The sequence below is a fragment of the Tachysurus fulvidraco genome, chromosome 3 (assembly GCF_022655615.1).
Source record: "Tachysurus fulvidraco isolate hzauxx_2018 chromosome 3, HZAU_PFXX_2.0, whole genome shotgun sequence".
Classification (NCBI taxonomy): Eukaryota; Metazoa; Chordata; class Actinopteri; order Siluriformes; family Bagridae; genus Tachysurus; species Tachysurus fulvidraco.
The window spans coordinates 30,735,442-30,758,890 of NC_062520.1; the positions used below are offsets into that span (position 1 = coordinate 30,735,442).

The window sequence follows — 23,449 nt, forward strand, 5'->3', positions numbered from 1 at the left end:
AGTGCGCTGCTTTCAAATCGTACTCGATCCCTACAGCGCCGTTTCCATCTCCATCTATCAGGAGGAACAGGAAGAATGAACCTTTTAATAAATTTACCAATCAGGACCTTTCCAGCTGTAATGGTGGAGTCAAAGAAGCCCAATACAAAGAACTGAAATGTGTTTTAAATACAGAGTATAATTGATTGATCCTGTTTACACGTACTCCGTCTCAGAGCTCTTGTCTCTGGACTGTTCTGATGATTTCTTAGTGTAAAAATACCCACTGTTATGCTCTTATAGGAAAATAAGCAACAACAAGGTGGTGTGGGGGGGTTTGGGGTTCAATTCCCACCTCCGCCTTGTGTGTGTGGAGTTTGCATGTTCTCCCCGTGCCTCGGGGGTTTCCTCCGGGTACTCCGGTTTCCTCCCCCGGTCCAAAGAGATGCATGGTAGGTTGATTGGCATCTCTGGAAAATTGTCCGTAGTGTGTGTGTGTGTGTGTGTGTGTGTGTGTGTGTGTGTGTGAATGAGAGTGTGTGTGTGCCCTGTGATGGGTTGGCACTCCGTCCAGGGTGTATCCTGCCTCGATGCCCTATGACGCCTGAGATAGGCACAGGCTCCCCGTGACCCGAGAAGTTCGGATAAGCGGTAGAAGATGAATGAATGAAGGTGGTGGGGTGAAGCGGATATCAAAAATGGGCAAATAACCAGCGTCCTTGCTAAATGCACGAGGACATTTCGAATAATTTGGTTAACCGGGTTGTACCTGCTCACTCGGTGTCGATGCAAATAAAAAAGTGAATAAGATAATGTGCTTTTCTTCTTCCCGTGAGCTCTAGAAAATTTGGATGACACTACTTCCTATTATGGAAGAGTCCATATGCGTTTCTCTAACAGTGTGGTGTGATGTTTGTACACTACAGAGTTTCACAACCAATAATGTATGATTCAAGTTGGATCACTTTAAAAATGATTGTACAATATTTTAAGATTAAACAGAGTTGGCTGGTGTGAGAGTTAGAAATTCATTTCATTGTCTTCCAAATCGTGCCATGAAGATTTTGGACCTTCACTGAGACGAAGGCGACTGTGAGCATCCTAAGGCATCTAGAGATGTTCCAGCTCCATTTGGACTCTGCGATACTAAAGAGGAGACATAAACTCCACATGGCCTTTGAGGACAATAATCTCCTCATCGATACAACATTTATCAGACTGTATATTTATAATCACACCCTCCAGTATCACCCATATGATGATGAGGTTCCCCTTTGAGTCTGGTTTCTCTTAAGGTTCCTTCCTTTACCATCTAAGCGGGTTTTTCCTCCCCACAGTCACCTGAGTCACCTCAGACTTGCTCATTGGGGATAAATACATACACATTTAAATCTATCTAATATTAATCTTTATATTAATCTTTATAATAACCTTTTGTTCTATGTTTATGTTCTGTAAAGCTGACAATTGTTAAAAGCATACAAATAAATTTGAATCGAATTGAAGTGCTTGTGTAATTAAACAGGGTTATTATTAAAGTTATCATCACAACAAATCAAAAACTCGACCCATGAACGTGTCGTAGACGATGAATTATTTTTGATGTATAGGGCATAGACATGTTTGTTTAATTTTCAGTTTTGGGAATGTATTATGACTGGAATTTATTAGGTCTCTACAGAGTAAATATACGCATCTATGTAGCCGCCGTAGACTTTTATTTTGATAAGTCTGGTTGTATATGTTTTTTCCACGTTTTCTTCAAGGTCCAATCCCAAAATTAGCTTTTCTCCCTATTTACGTCTACGTCGTATGATAGTGTTTATATACCCTACTTAGTGCACTAGGTTTCCAACAAGCGGTTATTTTGGTAATATAATTTCTACCACCTTTATTATTTTGTACATTTTGTTATTTATGTACATACCGATCAGTAACGTAGTGAGGAGACGACTTTTATTTTGAAATGTAGGTCGCCGTGTTGTTTCACGCGGCTCGCGGGCTAGTTAATGTTAGCTCGCTCAGCAGAGTGGACACTGTAGACTGGGTGTAAAGTCGCTCACGCAGTGCGAAAGTTTCCGTGGTGTTTAATGAGAGACGTGGTGTTTAATAAGACACGTGGTGTTTCGGTAGTTTCTGACTGAGGTACGACGGGTCTCTGTTTATAGAGTCACTTTAACGAAACAAACAGACGCACGCGCACGGCTGTGAGGCTCAAGGTTAAAGCCTGCGCGAGCGCTGAATGAACCCGTGTGTAAACGGCTCTGAGGAGATTTTAATGTGTGTGTTTTCAGGAACATGTCTGTGTTGGGGAGTTTGTTGAACACCGGGATGTCACTGTGGAGAAGCTCCCTGCAGCTCTGCACCACACACCTACACACAGGTGAGGGCGTGGAAGCTAATAAGCTAACAGTCACTACAAGGCGTCAGACTGCGTCATAAACCCATCTGCATAATATAAATCTATTCGCAATGATCATATCCATATGAATCGAATCCCTATGATTATTTCTAGATGAATCGAATCCCTGATCATTTCCATATGAATCGAATCTCTATGATTATTTCCATATGAATCGAATCTCTATGATACTTTTCATATGAATCGAATCCCTATGATTATTTCCATATGAATCGAATCTCTATGATACTTTTCATATGAATCGAATCCCTATGATTATTTCCATATGAATCGAATCTCTATGATACTTTTCATATGAATCGAATCCCTATGATTATTTCCATGTGAATCGAATCTCTGATACTTTTCATATGAATCGAATCCCTATGATCATGTTCATATTAATCGAATCCCTATGATCATATGCATATGTTAATATACGTGTGTGTGTGTGTCACTAGATATTAATCACTCAAATCACTTTGTTTGTATATTTTCTGTCTGAATCTCTCACTTTATAAACCCAATATAGTATTTTAAATTTTGTAATAGTAATATAATGAATTATACAATTGGGCTGTTGTAAGAAAATAATGAACAAGAAGGTTGTATGATGAAGCAGAGTGACAGTTGCACACCTCGCCGTCGATTAGCTTTGCTGTTTACACACTGATTACTGCAGATATTGTAGTATTTAATTTCAACACTTTACTATGTGACCAGTCCGAATGGAGAGTTTACAGCAGCACTGTGGGGCAACTGTTAAGAGTAACATAACAGACAGCTTGTCTGTGCGCTCAGTTCTCTTAGAGAACACGTTCACTTGGGATGTTATTGTTAGTGCTAATGGGTTCAGGGTCAGAGGTTCTCCTGGTTTTCCCTGATTTCTTCTTTGTGTTTTAGGAACATGTTTACGTGTACGAATGCATGCCATCCCGCCCCTGAAGCAGGTGGACCGGTGGACGGAAAAGAGGAGCATGTTCGGTGTCTACGACAACATCGGCATTCTGGGTGAGCAGCGTCAACCCCATACACAAAATACTGTTTGTCAGCAATCAGCCAAGCCCTGCACATCCCTTCAGTTACCATAGCAACCATTACTGTCTTATAAAAACTTCTGATTGTCTGGCAGGTGTGCATTCGTTTACCCTTAAGAGATTCGGTCTCATCATCATACTGTGTAACCATGACAACAGCGTTTTACTCACCCTCGGTTTACAGGCTGCTGATTGATTTATTACAAGTAAATAAAATAATACCAAATTCTGGTACACACAAAGTTTGCATTGGCAAAACAAGAAGAGGTCACCGAACTGTTAAATTAGTAGGAACCAATCACCATAGCAACCGTAATGCATGTCAACAGGGATGAGATGTTTTCATATCATTGAATTGTTCTACTCAGGTGATTTTAAAGCCCATCCCAAACAGCTGATCAAAGGACCTGTTTGGCTGCGTGGTTTCCGTGGTAACGAGTACCAGAGGCTGACACGTAAGAAGAGGATGGTGGGAGATCGCATGATGACGGAGGACAAACTGATACTGGAGAAGAGGCTGCGCTTCCTGTATCGTCGCTTCAACCGCTACGGCAAACATAGATAGACTGTGTGTGTGCGCGTGTGTGCGCGTGTGTTTTCAGTTAAATTAGGAATGAAATAAAAATAAATATTTATGTTACATCTGTTTATTAAAAAAAAAAAAAAAGATCAAATGAGGCTCAGTGTGATAATGATTCACTGTAATACAATCATTAGTAGTGACATTAACTTTTAGAATAATAAATAGTTTTACATTTAAAAGGACGATTCAGCCAAAATAGAAATGTACACAATTTTCAAGGCAAATAAAGCTTTGGGGACGCTTAAAGCTACCAGTTTAGCTGCTTGCCTGAATCAGAAACTTGGTTTGGGTCAAAAGAATATATATATATATACAAATATATACAAAAATATATATATATTTTTTAACAGAAAGTGTCATGATTTAGACTTTTGGATTCTACAGTGCTAAACTGGTGGCTGTAAGGTTCCGGTACCTGTTGGTGAATCAGCTTCATAGCTCTATGTCTTGTTTTCTAAACTACATTTTAGCATGTACACAGTTTTTCTTCAGACTAGAGGAGGTGGAGTCAGTGCGAGAGGGAGTTTGGGCTTGGGAACGCCGTGAACGGAGTTTCAGACATCACGCACAGCTCTGACTCAGCCTATAATAAATGGAGACATAAACATCCAAAATCATTGCTTTTTTTGTATTTGAGAAACAGTCAATCATTCTGGAAAAATGTTGAACTGTGTTTCGACTCACTCAGCGTTGCTTCTCACCTGAGTATCTCTCTCTTTCTCCTTTGGAACCCGATGCCGCTTTTTCTTCACTCCACATGCTGATTGGTTGGTGACGGATGGGCAAGCGCCATCGTCTTCTCCAGGGGTTCCGTCTATACTGACCCCGCCCTCGTCCTGTTGAAATGTGTGACATGGTAGGAGTGTGTGATAATCCTTATTAGTGTTTTTATCGTTAGTGTTGCTATGTTATTATACATGATGTGTCTCACCTCTAGTGGTATTGTGAGCTCAGCCTTCCTGTAATCGTCTCCGTATGCATCCAAGGTCTTCATGAGGAATCTGACGCATACACTCACATTAATATCTCTGCATATAATACTGTCATTTAAATTTTTCCCACACTCTACTCATTTGTATTCCTAAATCATAGCAGTATATCTTATTAATAAATCATCCCGACATAGGATTCGTCTTACCTTCTCTCTTTCTTCATTCTACGTGTGAGTCTCTGGACGTGGTGAAGGCGAGCAAGGGTCCTCTCGTTCACCTGAGAGCGCACAAATCACACATTTACACACAGACAAGATTATAACGATACACACACGAAACATCCCGAAAGGCGCTCACGCACTTGCTCGAGCTCCTTGACCCTTTTGCCCAGAGCCTGATATTTCTTCTTGTCAACGTCACTTGTGTCCTTCTGTACGTCTTGAGAAGGTCCTCCACTCTCTAAGATCTCAGTGGCTCCTGAAGACAGCTCGACTCCTGCAGCCTCAAGTTCAGCCTCCAGGATGTGACCACCGAAAAGAGGAGGCAAAGCAAGGCCTGAGAAATCCTCCATCATCTACATACGACATGAAGATATGATATATGCTCTGATATGATAGTTAGATATAAACACATAAGATATAAGAACATTTTGACTCTCATACATAACTTGTACAACAACACACTCGGAAATGTGTGTATTCGTCTGAATTCAGCGACTTTAAACCACCATAACTGCAAATAACTGCGTTTAGTTTATTTACTTGTTGACAAACAACACAAACAAAAACAAGACTTACTTTTAATGCTGCTAGCGAATGAGAGCCTAACTTTGTTGTCTGATCGGCATGTAACTGGCTTCAATATATATATATATTAAGAAGGAAATAATAATAAAAATTCTATAATAATTATAATAATAATAGCAATAATATCAAACGGCTTTCCTGCAAGAGCGCCGACGGGTTACGTCGCATATTAATTACGTCACAGATTTATAATTTAAGCAGAGCGGGTAACGTTACCTAAATTCTCTATTTAATAGTGGTACAAGATGAATATACAACGATACTACAGTACTTGTTTGTCTAATATAGTTGAACTTTTTTTTAATTATTATTCTTTTTTTATTCTTTTTTTTTATTTAAGGTTCATTGCGTCGCGTTTAAAATATGTCATTTCTTTCACCCAATCCGGAACGAGAACTGTCACAGAACTACATTTCCCAGTAGGAGCTGTAAACAGAACTACACGGTCCAACATGGCGGCAAGTAAGTGTTTAACCGCAAGCTATCTCCTTTTGTGTTTGTGATACGAAACTATAAATGTGGCTGTGATTATTATTAGTGTATTCGAGCTGAAAGGAAAGTTTAAATGTGCTTTAACTTTACTGTCAATCGATATGGTGGGTATGTTTGTGTATAATGGTGTGTTTTTGAGTCGGAAGTGACCTTGGGGCTGGTGGTGTTGTGCAGTCTGTTATGCTATGCTAGGTTATGTTATGCTAGGTTATGTTATGCTAGGTTATGTTATGCTAGGTTATGTTATGCTAGGTTATGTTATGCTAGGTTATGTTATGCTAGGTTATGTTATGCTAGGTTATGTTATGCTAAGTTATGCTATGCTATGCTATGTTATGCTATGCTGGGTTATGCTAGGTTATGTTATACTATATTGCTATGCTAGGTTATGTTATGCTATGTTATGATGGGTTATGTTATGCTAGGTTATGCTAGGTTATGCTATGCTAGGTTCATTAATTCATTCATTTTCTACTGCTTTATCCGAACTTCTCGGGTCACGGGGAGCCTGTGCATCTCAGGCGTCATTGGGCATCAAGGCAGGATACACCCTGGACGGAGTTATGCTAGGTTATGTTATGTTATGCTATGCTATGCTATGTTATGTTAGGTAATATCTGTCTGTAGTCTTTTTTTAGATAAGACAAAGTTAATCTGAAGGTGTATTAATTCATTATTAAAGGTAGTTAATTATGAATTATATTGCCTGCTAATGGATTTAATCTGTATCACACGTGTTTATGGTTTCAGTCGGAAAGTTCCTGAGAAACGCCTGGAATAAGGAGCCTGTTGTGACAACAGCCTGTGGCATCGGCATCGCTGGTGGGTGCTGTAATGAATCTGACCTCTGATCATTTTCACTTCAGTCCCGTTGCAGTCCTTTTAGTTTGTTCTGCTACTTAAAGGAGGAGCTCATAACGGAGGGCATTTTTTTGGGGCAACTTTTTGGGGAAAACACCTGTTGTGAAAAATCTTGAAACTCCAGAATGTAAAGTATTATGCCTTTATAACCACACGGGTCAAAGTTTTAACAAAAAAGGATGTTTATTGTAATCATAAACTTAGTAAAAGTAGCCAGGCTCAGTGCTCTCAGGCATAGGAGAAGTAGGAGTGTAATCTGGGGATCCAGGTTCAGACTCAGAGGGAGAAGATGCTGAAGCCGGGGAAAGAGGGCGAAAGGAGGAGATGGAGGAGAAGCAGGAGTTCCAAGCTCAGGGCGGCAAGGTTCAGCATGAGGACAGCCGTCAGTCTGAGTTCTCTGATCAACGAGGTCAGAAAAAGGGGTTTGGGTGGAGAAAGTATGAGTCAGAGGTTTCTTCACAATGTGTGATGGCGTGAAAGGATGCTCAGGGAGTTCAGGAGAACAGAGCTGTTCCAGAGATTGTGCTGACTAAGGTTGAGGATCTAAGGGAAAAGGGGAACCTGACCTTTAGTAGAAATAGAGGAACTAAGGCTTAAAATATGCGTGTGCAAGCCCAGTCTGGAAAGTGACAGACAGAGATCATAACAAAGTTCATAAGTTTAGCAAGCTTAAGGAGTCAACATAGAACTCCACTTATATACAAAGCAACATTATAAACAGCAAGGGCTCGGCAAAAATAGCAATACAACATAACCAATATAAGTAAGAACTTTCATCATTCAATTCAGACTCATAAAGTATAAACATATAACCAATTAATTATATAATCAGTAGAAATCATATACAGTATAGAATCGCAAGAAAAGAAATGAGGAAACTACCGGTTGAATACATATAAATGTCCAGTTTGAATATTGTGTAAATCTCGACAGCCCCTTTTTTTTTTTTTTTTGATTCCAGATACATGAAATTGCACCACTGTAACATTCAACAGTGTTATTGCCTATTAGTCTGTGCCTTTAAAGGTACTGACTAAACTGGGATGCAAAATAAGACCATCAGCCAGGTGTGAACACTACGCTAGAGGGTTTTATTTGAATAATAATAATAATAATAATAATACAAAGTATTAGCACACAAAATTGTGTATTTTTAATATTTCTCTATGTTTCAAGGGGAAAGTTTGACTTCTGGGTTCTTACTGAGGTTGTGAAGGTTTATACTGCTTTACTCCACAAATATGCGCCAGTGTCATGCGATTATATTTCTAGTTGATCTTTCTTTGTATAATTTGATGTTTTTCGCAGCTCTGATCCTGCCGCTAGTGAGCCCGTACACCAAATACACGGTGATGTTGAACAAAGCGACACCTTACAACTACCCAGGTGAGCAGGTGGAAATAAAATCACAGTACACGTAACTTCAGTGTGCTTTTGCAGTCATATTTTATTTTGCATCCTCAGTAGTAACTCTGACTCGTTTCCTTTCAGTTCCTGTACGAGATGATGGCAACATGCCTGACATTCCCGCTCACCCGTGTGACCCACAGGGCAGAAACTTGGATTGGTTCAAAAACATGTAATAACATTTCCTCTGCAGCCCTGAACCTGTACAGATCTCTCCTTCCTTCCCAAGTACTGTGTCAATAAAGAACCTTTATTTAATACTTTGTTTCTTATTTCTTTTTTTTTCATCAGTGAACTTGTATAGTATAAGATGTTTTCTACATAACAGCAAGTAATCACTGGGTTAATGATGAAGTGTGAATGATTAGTTGGAGATGTTGAAACCCAGGCATCAAACTTTATATATATATAGTTTGCAGTCCTCATTGGTGGCTCATTTTGTTAGTGAAGGTGTATAAGGTAGACGGTGATGCTGAAACTGAAGCCTCAAAACCTGAATAGGGTAAAGACAAAACAGCAAGTAATGTGTTGTAATTGGAGACAAAAACATTTTTGTAAATTTGATTATTGATGAAGTAAATTGAAAACAAATGGTATATATTCATTCATTCATTCATTCATTATCCAAACTTCTCGGGTCACGGGGAGCCAGGCGTCATCGGGCATCGAGGCAGGGTACACCCAGGACGGAGTGCCAACACATCACAGGGCACACACACACTCTCATTCACTCACACACTCACACACTACGGACAATTTTCCAGAGATGCCAATCAACCTACCATGCATGTCTTTGGACCGGGGGAGGAAACCAGAGTACCCGGAGGAAACCCCCGAGGCACGGGGAGAACATGCAAACTCCACACACACAAGGCGGAGGTGGGAATCGAACCCCCAACCCTGGAGGTGTGAGGTGAACATGCTAACCACTAATCCACCATGCCCCCCAAATAAATCACCTGCGTGTTTTTAAAGAAAACTGAAATGAGCCTCAAACCGTGAACCTCCGTCATGAGAGCACTACATGTGAGCTCTTTACCGCTACACTACAGGAGGTTCAATCCAGGACCTTCGAGACATGGTGGACAGACACGGACACACACACATACACACAGGGAGAGAGAGAGAGCTATAATTAAATGTCCTTATAAGCAATTCTTTATAAGAATTCCACCACGACATTTGAAGTATCACAGTAATCCAATATTGGTTGAGAATTTTTTTTATTTGAATTCATACACATCGTGTTAGCAAACTATCATCATGACAAAACTGTACAACACGTTTAAGTTGTTTTTTTTTTGCAATCAATTAGCGTCGATATCAAACAGATACAATCGTAATTCGACTTATCTTTCACACTCTTAATTAATACGTCTTAATTAATACGTCTTGAAGATTAGTTTCATTTTCTTTGCTAAAATCCTAACAAATCCCTTCAAAAAAAAACCAAAACAACACAATTCATAATAATACTGAAAACGAAGAGATTACAACAAGATCAAAATCACAGTTCTTCCGTGAAAACATGTTCGTGTAGAAAATGTGCGTCATGTTTATCAGAAACGTTTGAACGTTTTGTTCGTACAGCAGTGATTTAGAGAAGGAAATGCGGATCGGTGGAAGCCGTCACAGTCAACAGGTTTTAGATGATTTAGGCACAGACAGGCAAAATAATAATAATAACTAGAACATACATTTCCTGAAGAAAATGTGAATGGTGCTTGTGTGTGGCAAGTTCCCCTCATCGTGCTGAGTGTTTTGATATGTCACATGTCCATGTTGTAAAAAGTTTTTTGATTTTGCATATTTTGGGGGCGGGGCTGCGGGACAATCGAAAGGCCAGTCGGTACACCAATTTAAACCTTTGTTCAGAGTATCACCCTAAAGGAGCTGGCCGAGTTTGGTGTAGATAGTTCAAAAGCTTTCCGAGTTATAAACCTCCAAAGTTTATAATGGGAGTCTATGGTTAAAAAAGGCCATTTTGAGACCCGGTACCAGAAGTACTGGTACTCGGATCGCTTAGAAAAGTCATAGCACACCTCTCCTCAATGAGTCGGTCAATTTGACACCTCATTCATGGGTTGAAGACAAAAGCTGCGGGACAAGTTACGCGCCGAAGTTTTGTCCGGAAGAGTATGCACGATAGTAAGAATGTTGCTTTGCAAGCACCATTAATAATAATCCAAAAAAAATTCTATGTAAAATTTGATACGTAGATATATGTGAAATTTATACAGGCATCATGTACCAGCTTTTTTTTTTTTTTAAGATTCTACTGTGATATACTTTCTTATAAATCATATAATACTCTCCAAAAAAAAATATGTAGAAATAAAAACATTTCTAATATGTAACCGCATTGTGCGTGTTAAAAATTCCAACATAGTGTATTACTATATATATATATATATATAGGCACATGACTACATATGACATAAACATCCCAACATCTGGCTCCAATTTTATTTAAACCGCAGACCAAAATAAAAACGACACCGAATAATTAAATTTAAATTAAAAGAGTTAATATTTTCAGTGATTTTTGCTTTGCACTTCCTTTAAAATCTCAACAAAAGTTAAAAAACAAAAAAGTAATTGAGATAAAAAATCATTTGGAGATGTTTAATTAATCATAAGACTTCAAATGAGCTAAATAATCTAACATGATCACATCTAATGTTTCAGCGATCAATTTCTTTCCTCAGATGTAAGAACTGAAACTCACAAATCAGACACAATTTCTGATTTAAATAAAACATGAAAAAAAAAAAAGAGTGCTTTTTGGGATGACAGTCTAATACATTTACACATAAATTGTTTCAAATTGCTTTCATCGTTATTGCAAATACGCAATAACAAACCTTATACGCTAACCTCTCCTATGCGGTTTCGCTAGCATTCACGACTATTAGCTAACAGCTAGCTAATAACTGACTCTAGGAACAGAACGACCGCTAATCACCACAAACTCTCTCCAATAAAGAGAAAGCAAGCCAACAAAAATAAAATATCTGATCAAATTCCTCCTCCTCCTCCTCCGGCGACACATCCACACTTTCCAGGACTTTTTTCATCACTTTCCGAAGTTGCCGTCATTCTCCGTACGTTCTTAACCTTCACAGATTTCACCCGAACACTGTTGTGTAAATGCCGTATTGTTAACATTGTACAGCTTGATCACATTATCAACCCACACAAAATATCCATATATGTGACTAATTCTGACTTTAATTTGGCTGATTTGAGTGGAGATCACAATCTACTACGACAATCGGCAATGTCGATAATCTTAAACCTTATAAATGTTACCAAACATCATTTATATTCATGGAAATATTTCCCTTACAGAATGCAGGATTCTCACAGTATTGACCCGGTGCTTGGCCCCCTATAATTGCTGTACTGTTAATACTGTTACCATAGTGAAGTTTATTTTTGTATAACATACAGGGGTTGGACAAAATAATGTGAACACCCATTGTTATAAGGGTTAATATGATTTGTGTAGGCTACAATGGACAGGAATTCATCAGCAAAGAAGAAAAGTGGATGAAAATCCAGACCATAATACATTAGGAAGGACAGAAACCAAATGTCTGAACTTCAACATCTGCCCTGGCCAGCTCAATCACCTGATGTGAATCTGATCAAACCAGTGTGGGAAATTTTGGAGAGAAGTTTGAGAAGCAGGTTCCGTACTCCAACCTCTCTAAAGCAACTAGAAGATCTTCTGCTAGATGAATTGTTCAAAATTCCACTTATTCAGAATAAGTGGGTTGGGAAGCTGTATTAAATGCAAATGGTGGTCCAAGAGAGATTACACGTTTCATTTGTGTTCACATAATCTTGTCTCCTGTAACTCCTGTAAATCCCTGCTTATGTTACTATGGAAACAACGACGTGTACGAAAGAAACGCAAATAGTATGCCTGTGATTTGCAGCAATGAATCAGCAATGCAGCAATGAATCAACACCTTCTGAATCCAGGACATGAACCTACGTCCGTAAACCCTCAATATCTCAACAACCAAAAGACGCCAACAAGACAACATACCGACCTTCTGCATTTTTACTTCCTGGATCCTTTCTGAAACTTAATACTGTACTTTATAAAATCAGATAACGTCTACATTCACTAAATACGTCAGCAGAACTTAGAGGATATGTAATTATCCAAAATGGCTCAAGGCACAAAACACAAATCTCCACATTAAGTCGGTAGACAGGCGACGGAAGGATACGAGCTAGCTAACACTGGAGAGCTACAATTCTAATGAAGCTAGCTAGCTTTTGTGAGAAATGCTAATGTTTGAGAAAAAATTGTAATTATCTATTATATTTTAATCATTTGCAAAAATTTTATAGACAACTGTAATTCGCTAGCATATCATTAACAGAAAGCTACAATGCAACTATGTGGTATTTAAAATGATTCTGGAATTAGCGAGCTACGTTCCGTGATATTTTGTAACACCCGTCATTCTAATTGCTAACGTACAATTCTAATTCACAGGAATATTTTTGAAAGACAATTGTATCTGTAATACAGCTAGCTGACATCTGAGAGAAAACCAATTCGCTAGCTAATGATTGTGAGACGCTGGGAATGTAGTCTGAAAAGAAAAAGTCTGACAGAAAATTAGAGCATAGCTAACTTATGTATGAAAATTTCAAATCACCGATATTAGATCGAAATGTAGCTAGCTTATATTTGAGAGAAAACTGAAATAATCTTGCTAGCATTTGATAGAGATTTGTAACTCATTAGCTTTATTTTATTGTATTTTATTATCTGAGAGAAAATGGAACTAGCTGCAAAATATTCGATTATACAATTCTAATTCGTTGGCTTAGAACTGACAGGAAGCTGTAACGTAACAAAAAAAAAATACTTTATTGTAACTAGCTTTCATTTGAAAGAATATTTTGCAACAATTCTCTAGCTAACTTATGAGAGAAAATCTGTAATAATTAGCCGGCTAAAATTTGATAGACGATTCTAATTCATTAACGAATTCCTGAGAGACGAAGTGTAACGCAGACTAGCTCTCAAACGAGCGGAAAACAAATCTGCTAGCTAACGTTTTAGAAATATAGCTAGCTATAGCTATCAGAGATAATGAGTCAAAACACAATGTCAGCATCAGTGACTTTTTTAAAGCAGTGACACAGGCATGTACCTGTGTCTAGCACTCTAAAATGGAGATTTCACTCATGTTGATTTTAAATATATTAAATACATAATATGACCTGACTTCCGGTACGCGACCTGATCCAAAATGAGAACATATTTTGGCACGTATTTTAAACAGTACATGTCGATTAAATCGAGACATTATTTAAACAGTTTTGTTAATCAACATGGAAGCGATTTTAATTAATATAAAATTTAAAAAATAAAAATTGATCTCTGGCTCAGCTGAAAAAAAATTATAAAAGAGGAAGTAAATTAGCTATGTAAATCATTTTTTCCACAGGATTTATACATTTACTGTTATTTTTTTCTCTCTTACTAATCTAAATAAAAAATAAAAAATAAAAAATGATTTCCGCCAAAGAGAAAAGTGAACAAAAAGTGAAAAAAGACGATCCTCGCTACTCGATAAGTGGAGCCGAGCGATCGTTGGTCACCGTCTTCCTCAGATGGATATGAGCGAACGGATTGGTCCTGAGGGATGATATATGCAAATTAGCATGCAAATTAGAAAGACGGCAGTGAGTTGTAGCTCTGAAGCACAGGAATGGTGGCGGTTTACCTGGTGGGAGACGGTGGAGGAGATGAGCGCTCATCGGGGAACTGCAACGAATGTGAGGAAAATATTAACTATATCAGGATTTTTAGTGACAGAGAGATAGACAGATAAAGAGCGAGATAGACAGTTTAAAGAGGTACTGATAGATTGAGTGAGGCAGATGGATCGGAGGGAGAGACAGAGACAAATAGACAGACAGACAGATATAGTGAGAGACAGATAAGACTGAACAGAAATACAGATAAATATGAGAGATACATGATAGATAGACAACAGACAGGAAGTGACAAACAGACTGTCATATAGACAGTTCAACACAGATACATGCAGATGGATAAATAGACTTACTGACAGGTTAACAGATGGTGAGATGGACGGATAAATAAATGGACACAGGCAGACAAACAGACAGACAGATATACAGACTAACAGACAGACTGTATTATTATGTATTATACACAGCAACAGACAAACACAGACAGACAGACAGACAAACAGACCGGCAGTTGAATTACAAACAACTGATATACTGACTAATCTATAGATGGATAGACTCAGAGATGGAGAGATTGGAAGACAAACAGACTAATAGATATAAAAAGAGACAAGTCAACAGACAGACAGATAGACAGACAGGTTAACTGAAAAAACTGTAGATGGACAGACAGATACGGAAGACAAACAGACTAAATATGTATGTGCTATATGTAAACAGATAGACAGACTAACAAGGAGACAAGGAGAATAAAGAGATATAGAGTCATACATGGCAAAGAGATATAGAGTCATACATGGAAAGAGAGACAGACAGACAGACAGACAGACAGACAGACAGACAGACAGACAGACAGACAGACAGATAGATAGATAGATAGATAGATAGATAGATAGATAGATAGAATAACAGACCCAGAAACAGATAGACAGTCCAATTAACAAATACAGACAGACAGCTAATGCCTGAAAGACATAATAAAAGAGACAAGGAAGGTTTGAACATGACTCACCTGCTCTTTGCCCTTCTGCTCGGCATGTCCCGGGCTTGTGCGTCTGATGTCAGGGTTCATCATGCTGTAGGGGCGTGGCCTAAACGTGCTGATCCCCCGCTCCTCTTCCGAGTCTGGACTGAGCTTCCCAAACTCACCTGCAGGGGGCAGCCTGTCTAACTGTCCCATACTCGTACTGTTCAACTTGGACAGACCCGGAGAACTGAGTCGACAGAAAGACATCCGTTACGTTATTACACTATGCATTATTAATGGGATTAAAACCCACTATACTGTTAGCAGAGTATATTTATATACAGTGACCCACGGAGCATGAAGCCAGAGTCGTACCTGAAGGCGTCGTGGTGAGTCGGCGTCAACGTGTTTGGGAGCGGCTGTGTATAGGAAAAGGGAAACCAGCCTTTCCTACAGAAAGGCAAAATATGTATTTATCACAATTATATAGTGCATTTATTATAAATACCACACGATTCTGAGAAGGTGTTTGTGTATATAACAGCAGCTCTTTGTTAATGTGGGGAAATGGCTGTGGAATAAAAGGAACAAAACACTATTTTTTTACCGTCCAGTTCTCTCGTTCTGTCCGTAGTGCCACCCGTCTCTCGGCTCGCTGATCAGAAGACCGACGATGTCTCCTGGAAGGAAGGACAGCAGACACGACCCTGCTCTCTCTCCTCTTTCCGCCCTGTCACTAGAGCTGGGAGAGTGAGAGAACAGCGCCTCCACACGGAGTGGGGGAGAAAGAGGGAGAACACGGGGTAGGGTAGAACCTGAGGGGGAAAAAAAGAACATTCAGCCACCTACATCCTTTGTAAAGGAAGAAAGAAAAAAAAAATTAATGTGCAATGAGACGGAGCTCCGAATTATTATGAGTATTTACCCAAAATTCCTGTCTGCATCTCATTCGGCTGTTTCCTTGGCAGCGGCAGCGTGGAGGTTGCGTAGACGTCGGCCGCCCTGAGCAGCAGAGGGTTAAAGGGCGGAGGAGAGAAGGCAGAGGGTGGCACGGGGGTAAGAGCACGAGAGAGAGGTGCACTGTGGGGCAATTGAGGAGTGTGGGGGGCGCTTGGGGGCGGAGCCAAGCCCTGCAGAGAATTAAGGGACGACGCAGAGGCAGGGCTAAGAGAGAGGAAGGCAGAACCAGTTGGTGGAGAAAGTAAGCTCGAACCACTCCCTGACTGCACAGAGGTCTGTGGCTGGCCAAGGCTAGAGGAGGTGCTGGTGTTGTAGGTGGCGCTGTTTTGGGTAGAGATGGTGCGAGGGGTGGGGTCAGATGAGACAGAGGATCCACCGCGCTGTTGCTGGGACCGACTGCTTGAGTCGCCATTCAGAAGGGGCGGGACTTCCTGTACAGAAAGCCTCTGCAGAGGTGAGTGGCAACAGGTGAGAAACGATCAGATAATCAGATTGTGTCTCTACTAAAATTCTATAATACCAGCTAAAGAATTCCTCCTACAAAGTGGCCCTACAGAAGAGCACACTAAGAAGTAGATAAAACCTTCACCTGCTCTCCAGACTGAGCAGAACCCAGTTTAGTGTGTCGGAGGACATCTGCTATCCCAGAAGCCCCGGCGCCCTGAGGGGCCGTGTGACGCAGCAGGTTCAACGCACGCTCAGGTAATTTTGTTGGCTGGGAACAGGACTGTTGCCATGATGACAACTTTTGTGACATGAGCTCACGTACCTGTGGGAAGCAAACATCAATTTAGTTTTAGGATTCACACACGGGAAATACGTAATACAACATGGCGGCGTGCACTGACGAAACCAAAGAGCTTGGCGCCGTTTCTTCAGTCGTACGGAAATGGTTCGGGTTCGCAACTTCAGACGATGACCAAGCCTCAACCCGCTGTAAAATTTGTCTGAGGTTTGTGGCAACTAATTTATTCCAGCACCAAATACACAGTTGAAAAGCCTAGATTTATTCATACGCTCAAAATTATCGACCCCCCGATATGAGCTTCCAAGCCCGAAAGTATTTTTCAGAAGTTGCCCTCCCTAACTTATACAACACTACACGCATGTCGTTTTACTCCACCGGGACAGACCTTTGGTCCGGTCGATCCATGCAGCCCTGTTTGAGTTTGAACTCACATTGTACAGTATAACAGATGACTGGATTCTGCAAAGTTTCTGCCTCCAGACAGGTTATTTAAATAATCGCTCAAGGTCTGAAAGATGCGTTGGTTTCTTAGGAAACTTGGGGAAGACAGGCGTAGTCTGCAAGATGTCTGCATGACAACAGACACAAGTGACACCAACATGATTAAAGCTCTGAAACTAAACGAGTGGACCAACCTGATGAGGTTCTAAATGACAATGCATGAAGCAGTCTCCTTCAACCAGAGGAGGAAGATACTGAGCTCACAAAAAAACATACTGACGTACGTGTTGGACATGGCCTCACCGATTGACCCTAGGTTTAATTAAGAAAAGAGTCATCGCAGAGCCGCACACTGAAAAAAACGCATCACCACCTGGGTCAAGTGTACTGCTGCACCAAGAAGACGCTCAGCCTGAGCTGAAGAAGAAAGAAAAAAACGCTACGGAGCTTAAAAAACAAAAGTGGCACCTTCCCCAGAGTCGGAGGACAAAATTGAAACTGAGCTGACGTCTACTTGTTGTCCCCAGATCCAGACAAAGACACTGATCTGCTTCAGTTGTGGGAGCAACATGAGGCAAACTTTCCAAGGTTTAGTAATCTGGCCAAGAAGTACCTCTCTATTCCTTCCCCATCAGAGAGGGGCTTTAGTGTGGGTGGGGGCATTGTACAACGCCACAGGTCATTTCTCAAGCCTGATGCAGTGGACAAGCTTGTGTTCCTTGCTAAAAACATGTAAAATGCAGTCTGTTTGGTTTTATTTAGCATGTAAGTTGCATGTGTAACTGGTTTACAATATTGTTTATCTTCAGGGATTTTTTTTTATTAATCTATTCTATTTACTTTATAAAAAGTGATTTAAGTTTAAACTTTACAAATCCCTCATATTTTGCTCTATCACTTTATTTTGCTAGAATAACCTGGATTTGTAAAGACGTGAAAGTTCGAACTTTTATTAATCCGCAAAAAAAAAGTTACGTCGTTGTATTGATTATTGTTTTTCTAAAATAACAAGAAAATTTGTTAGCAAAAGTAAGTTTGCACTTTTAGTCCAAATAAGCAGTTCATATGTTTTGTGGTTATATTGTTTTTTCTCAAATAAATAAATAGATAGATAGATAGATAGATAGATAGATAGATAGATAGATAGATAGATAGATAGATAGATAGATAGATAGATAGATAGATAGATAGATAGATAGATAATCTATCCTATAGTCTCGGGTTTTCTATTTTTTTTTTTTTTTTAATAAAAAAATTTAATTTTGTTTAAAAAAATCTGAGATTCAATTTATAGGTCAATTATAAACATAGGACAATTTATAGCCCAGCCCTAAGTGGTAGTTTATGACGTGCGGATTGTAGATGTGTGACTTTTTGTCAAGTCCGTAGCCAGCTATTTGGGGGTGTGTCTTTTTTTCAAAAAGTTGACCTTTTTGCTGTTTTTCTCCTCCTTTTGTATTTAATTATGAGGTTCAAATACTTCATTTTGGTGACCTTTTATGCACTAATTTGTGCTGGATTCGTTTGTCCGCTGGTACCTTAACGAGCACGCTTTTTGATGCACCTAAATTATTTACTGCATTGTTGTCAAATCGCTTCCTCATGTACCACCTTTTTCAGTCCATAAACAGTTTATAAGTTTAGAGACCACACTGACAACAGAATAGATTTAATGTACTTTACTGAAGTATTAATGATAATTATATTCATCATCATTTCTTGACTCTCTCCCTTTGCTTGTTACTGTACTTGTCTTGTCTAACCCTAACCCTAACTGCACACGCACAAGTTAGTTGTAAATTAACACTTTTGCACATTTACTGCAACTTACGAAGTTTAACTCTTTCCCATTTTTTTCAGTGACAATTGAGAATTGTGTCCAGATGTCTGACTTGCCTTGCTTTGCTTTTGTCAATTAAACAGCCGCTTTAATCTTCTCAACGTCATGTGTTCTCTCCATTCTTATTATTAGGCTACACGCCAAACCCACCAGGTCCCACGGATCTCCCGCTAAATTTTCTGACTGCCCACTCCCGCCCGGGGCAAAGGTGAAACCGCCCGCTCCTGCGAGATTCGCGTTGGGTCCCGCGGGAGCCCAATCCCAATGCAGCCCTCTATTCTGGACCTTTGGCAGTGAGGGGGGGGGTTCGTTCGTTCGAACCACCCGACCCCCCCCCTGCCTACGGGCTTATAGTGGGGATTTGTTTTAATCGGCAGTTGTGTACTTTGCTGTCTGTTGAATGGATCTCTGTACCCTGCTGTGCTATTTTGTTATATTGTGCCTCCGGTGTGCACTTTATTGGTTTTGTTTGTTAAGATCGTGTGTCTTCATGATTTTCCGTTGTTTATCGCATTCGTTATGTGTTTGCTATATTGTTTATGTTTGTCACTTGTAGAGAGAGTTCGTTGTGGTCGGCTGCAGTAGTGTACCTTGCTGTGGTAGTTTATTATCAGCTTGGCGACGGAGCACTGGCGATCCACCAGGAAACAGTACCTCCTCCTCTCCTCGGTGAGAGCCGAGCGATAGCCAACAGCGACCAGAGAGTCCAACTCTGTCTGCTTGCGACTCATCAGCTCCACAAACTGACACAGAGAAAGGAAAGAGTTTGCTCGTTATTGTTTCAGAGCCACCCATGATCATGTTCTGTTTTTCATGGCAGTAAGACGATCCCTACACACGCACACACTTTCCAATATTTTGCTTCCTCACACCAATATTTTGCTTCACGCCATCACGTCATTTTGTTTATATCCAACACAGCACTTAAGTCATTTTTATTTAACATGAAATATTTAAAAATGTACCATATTACAGTATTTAATAAATGCATTAACTTTTTTTTGTTTCTCTTTACTAAATTCTTATATTGATATTTCACATGTTTATCATTTTATTTACAGGTTTCTTTTAACGATATTTTTTTAGGCTTTCTTTCGATTTCATTTACATTTAAACGTTTTCACTTGTTACGTTTCCAATTTCCTTTTATTAATTAAATTATTTAAATTGTTAATCAGATCATGTTAAATAACAAAACATTTTCAATATACCATTAGGAAGGATTTTTTTATTTTATTTTATTTCTTATGCGTCATTAAATTTTATTTAAATATTTTCTATTACACCTACATTTGGCCTTTTTTTCTTATTTTTAAATAATTGTTATGTTTAACATGCACCGAGTTATTAAACACACTGAATTACAGCTAACTGCAGTATGGATGATGAAAGTACCCACGTACCTGCATCTCTCGGTCTCCGTATTTATTGGGGTGGCGGCTGCTTTGACTTTTCCTACGCAGTTTCTTCAGTTGCGAATGGCAGCGTTCGATGGACTCCGCCTTCGACCTCCGCTCGGTCTGGTATTTCTTCAGCGTCGCCTGGAAACAGGTTTAACTCCACTTTAATCCCGAGACTTAAATACTTCACATCTTATTAGTTTTTTTTTTTGAAGGAAAGAAAAATGCTAATAAATTTAAAAAAATTAAGCTAGATTGTTTTTTGTTTGTTTTAAACTCACAGTGAGGAATTTGATATCCAGGTCGAGCTTTTGTTCCAGCTGAGAGAGAAGTTCGGAGTGAAACAGCTTCAGCTAGAGAGACAAATAAAAGTGTAATAAATACACAAGATCCTTCTTTCTTACATGTCCAAACAGTAAACAGTAAAATCTTTTTTTAAGTTGATGTAATTCTAAAACTGAACATTATTGTGAATTACATTTTTGAGGTTTTATTCTTTCTTTTTTTTCTAAAGAGAGAGAGAGAGAGAGAGAGAGAGAGAGAGAGAGAGAGAGAGAGAGAGAGAGAGAGAGAGAGAACCAAAGAAAAGAATGACACTGTGCAATAATAAAGAACATTTAATTCCAGTTTCTTTGTAGAATGTTCCATCATTTGAATTTTCCCATATGGTCCTTTGGGTGTATATACAGTATATACATTATTCCTAAATTTACATAATCTTATGCTAATTAATTATGACACTTCTGCAAGGCTTTAACGCTCACTCACTCATTCATTTTCTACCACTTATCTGAACTATACCTCGGGTCATGGGGAGCCTGTGCCTATCTCAGGCGTCATCGGGCATCAAGGCAGGATACACCCTGGATGGAGTGCACACACACTCTCATTCACTCACACACTACGGACAATTTTCCAGAGATGCCAATCATGCATGTCTTTGGACCGGGGGAGGAAACCTGAGTACCCGGAGGAAATCCCTGAGGCACGGGGAGAACATGCAAACTCCACACACACAAGGCGGAGGCGGGAATCGAACCCCCAACCCTGGAGGTGTGAGGCAAACGTGCTAGCCACTAAGTCACCGGCTTTAACATGAAAAGTAAATAAAAGTGAACATGTAAAAGCAAAAAAATCATCAGGATCGAGGCTAATCTCAAACTTGCCGATACACTGAGGCGTGCAGAAGCTTTTAGCTTTACATAGTGAGACCATATTTCTGAGACCATATTTCTCTTGGTCATAAGGTGTTGATTAATTTTCTCTAACAGCAGCTTTAACAGTGGTTACGTCTGCGAGGCCAAATCCGAGGTTCCATATTAACGTGTTATGTTTACAGCTGTTAAATGTATGTGATAACAGGAAATACATTTTCAGCTGGCAAACGTGTCACGTACGTGAGTGCCTGAGTACGTTTGTGATATTGCGTGCACTCACCACATCCTCTAACTGCACCTGGATCTGTCTGTGTACTTCGGCCATCTGGAACAGCGTGTCACCTGAAATCGACAAGCAAATTGTATAGACGGTGTGAAGAGTCCTGTCTCGATCATAAATAAAACAAAAACAAGATTTACGCAGGGTGCCAATACTTTTAAGCAGACCAGAACTGTCGTGAATCTATTGAATGTCCGGCCGTTTTTTTTTTTTTAAGCTAAATTAATATAATATGATTCCAACAGATTCTCGCGGTTAAATAAGTCGTTTGCATAAACTAGTGAATGCTTAACGCTAATGAGTAGCCCAGATAGCTGTTTTCAACATAACAACAAACAGCTCTGACAAGAAAAACGAGACGGAAAATTCAGGACTATCGATATTTACCTCAGAAGTTTTAGCAAACGACTTCAAAAATGTCTCCATGTAGCTAAAAACTGACACTGTTGTTACGTCACGTCACGTCACACCACTTTGTCACAACGTTTTTAGGGGTAAATCACACTCATTAAATTTAAACATGTGACAGATTCATGGGTGTGGTGTTAGCATTCGACACCAAGTACTGAGCCTTTTCTCGATAATTTCCGACATCTGACAGAAATGTTGATATTTCTGATAATTGTGCCTTGTATTTTTATTCAGTTATTCTACAGCTAGCTAAATTTTTAGCATCTAAAGCTAGCTATGCTTTCCTAGCAACAGTGTTCACACAACACCGGGTGAACACGGCAACACATGTATAAGTAAATTTTTATATCTCTCTCACACACACACACACACACACATACACACACACACACACACACACACACACACACACTAGTTTTAAGTTAACAAACACAACTGAAGATCTCAGAGAAATTTTAAATAACTACACCGCTAACATTCGACCAATAACCAGTCAAGTGTGACATGATATCTCGAGATCCCACACACTTTAAAGGCGGGGTCTCCGATTTTTGAGAAACGCTTCAGAAAACTAAGTCTGGCTGATAATAAACAAAAATCAAAACAAACATGTAGCCAATGAGCAGAAAGGGGCGGGGCTTGTCAATATGTGCGGAGAGAGTGTTCAGTGGGCATGTGTGACATTAGCAGAAAGCGGTTTTAACATTGACATGGAGGATAAAAACAAAGAAAGAAAGAGAAGAAAGACTTACGATAAGGACAAGAAGTAGGACGTGTTAATATAGGATCAGCTTTCCAGCGCTGGAGAGAACTGAAGGAGCAGGAAGTCGGCCACATATTCACAGGTTGGAGTTTCCCGAGTCAATAACTCCTGAGCTAAACGCTGTTACTACACAAATAACACCTCTTTTCTATCGTAGTAATGTAGAGAGTCAGCTACAACCGCGTTTTGTGTAGTAACAGCGTTTAGCTCAGGAGTTATCGACTCGGGAAACT

The 23,449-nt window shown here is 39.6% G+C and overlaps 4 protein-coding genes across 9 annotated transcripts in view; 2 read left to right on the forward strand and 2 right to left on the reverse strand.

Annotated features, from left to right (window-relative positions):
• Positions 1–1,968: 1,968 nt before the first annotated feature.
• mrpl51 (mitochondrial ribosomal protein L51) lies at positions 1,969–5,126 on the forward strand. Its single transcript, XM_027171607.2, has 5 exons — positions 1,969–2,124; positions 2,274–2,362; positions 3,284–3,391; positions 3,786–4,856; positions 4,938–5,126. The coding sequence occupies exons 2-4, from the start codon at positions 2,278–2,280 to the stop codon at positions 3,980–3,982; spliced, it is 390 nt and encodes a 129-aa protein (XP_027027408.1). The 5' UTR covers positions 1,969–2,124; positions 2,274–2,277; the 3' UTR covers positions 3,983–4,856; positions 4,938–5,126.
• tfpt (TCF3 (E2A) fusion partner) lies at positions 4,053–5,929 on the reverse strand. Its single transcript, XM_027171605.2, has 6 exons — positions 5,730–5,929; positions 5,294–5,506; positions 5,139–5,209; positions 4,932–5,001; positions 4,702–4,836; positions 4,053–4,583 (listed from the first exon to the last, which is right to left on the reverse strand). The coding sequence occupies exons 2-6, from the start codon at positions 5,504–5,506 to the stop codon at positions 4,509–4,511; spliced, it is 564 nt and encodes a 187-aa protein (XP_027027406.2). The 5' UTR covers positions 5,730–5,929; the 3' UTR covers positions 4,053–4,508.
• Positions 5,930–6,115: 186 nt separating this feature from the next.
• Positions 6,116–8,756, forward strand: ndufa3 (NADH:ubiquinone oxidoreductase subunit A3). 3 transcript variants are annotated; one of them, XM_047810913.1, is made up of 4 exons: positions 6,116–6,200; positions 6,981–7,052; positions 8,400–8,477; positions 8,583–8,756. In XM_047810913.1, exons 1-4 carry the CDS (start codon positions 6,191–6,193, stop codon positions 8,672–8,674), a joined length of 252 nt encoding a protein of 83 aa, XP_047666869.1. In that variant the 5' UTR covers positions 6,116–6,190; the 3' UTR covers positions 8,675–8,756. The 3 variants fall into 3 exon arrangements, with proteins under 3 accessions (XP_047666869.1, XP_027027409.1, XP_047666868.1); XM_027171608.2 differs by lacking the exon at positions 6,116–6,200 and adding an exon at positions 6,251–6,334; XM_047810912.1 differs by lacking the exon at positions 6,116–6,200 and adding an exon at positions 6,813–6,840.
• Positions 8,757–10,698: 1,942 nt separating this feature from the next.
• Positions 10,699–23,449, reverse strand: part of zgc:158689 (uncharacterized protein LOC791177 homolog) — a 17,270-nt gene continuing 4,519 nt past the window's right edge. For 3 of the 4 annotated variants that reach the window (XM_047811741.1, XM_047811742.1, XM_047811743.1), the window contains 11 exons: positions 22,043–22,104; positions 20,887–20,958; positions 20,609–20,746; positions 19,796–19,948; positions 16,766–16,945; positions 16,142–16,622; positions 15,824–16,031; positions 15,592–15,666; positions 15,262–15,463; positions 14,258–14,298; positions 10,699–14,169 (listed from right to left, as the gene is read on the reverse strand). In XM_047811741.1, coding sequence (XP_047667697.1) covers positions 14,097–14,169; positions 14,258–14,298; positions 15,262–15,463; positions 15,592–15,666; positions 15,824–16,031; positions 16,142–16,622; positions 16,766–16,945; positions 19,796–19,948; positions 20,609–20,746; positions 20,887–20,958; positions 22,043–22,104 — 1,685 coding nt within the window. In that variant the 3' untranslated portion in view covers positions 10,699–14,096. The remainder of the gene's footprint in view (positions 14,170–14,257; positions 14,299–15,261; positions 15,464–15,591; positions 15,667–15,823; positions 16,032–16,141; positions 16,623–16,765; positions 16,946–19,795; positions 19,949–20,608; positions 20,747–20,886; positions 20,959–22,042; positions 22,105–23,449) is intronic. The other variant, XM_047811744.1, reaches the window with a different exon arrangement.

What these genes read in the sequence shown, in the direction of transcription:
- mrpl51 (XM_027171607.2), top strand. Translation starts at nt 2,278, where the DNA reads ATGTCTGTGTTGGGGAGTTTGTTGAACACCGGGATGTCACTGTGGAGA. An exon ending in CACCACACACCTACACACAG is followed by an intron (nt 2,363 to 3,283) that starts GTGAGGGCGTGG and finishes TTTGTGTTTTAG; the next exon opens with GAACATGTTTACGTGTACGA. An exon ending in CGACAACATCGGCATTCTGG is followed by an intron (nt 3,392 to 3,785) that starts GTGAGCAGCGTC and finishes TGTTCTACTCAG; the next exon opens with GTGATTTTAAAGCCCATCCC.
- tfpt (XM_027171605.2), bottom strand. Translation starts at nt 5,506, where the DNA reads ATGATGGAGGATTTCTCAGGCCTTGCTTTGCCTCCTCTTTTCGGTGGT. An exon ending in GGGTCAAGGAGCTCGAGCAA is followed by an intron (nt 5,210 to 5,293) that starts GTGCGTGAGCGC and finishes GTGCGCTCTCAG; the next exon opens with GTGAACGAGAGGACCCTTGC. An exon ending in AGCTCACAATACCACTAGAG is followed by an intron (nt 4,837 to 4,931) that starts GTGAGACACATC and finishes ACATTTCAACAG; the next exon opens with GACGAGGGCGGGGTCAGTAT.
- ndufa3 (XM_027171608.2), top strand. Translation starts at nt 6,304, where the DNA reads ATGTGCTTTAACTTTACTGTCAATCGATATG. An exon ending in CTTTACTGTCAATCGATATG is followed by an intron (nt 6,335 to 6,980) that starts GTGGGTATGTTT and finishes TTATGGTTTCAG; the next exon opens with TCGGAAAGTTCCTGAGAAAC. An exon ending in GACACCTTACAACTACCCAG is followed by an intron (nt 8,478 to 8,582) that starts GTGAGCAGGTGG and finishes GTTTCCTTTCAG; the next exon opens with TTCCTGTACGAGATGATGGC.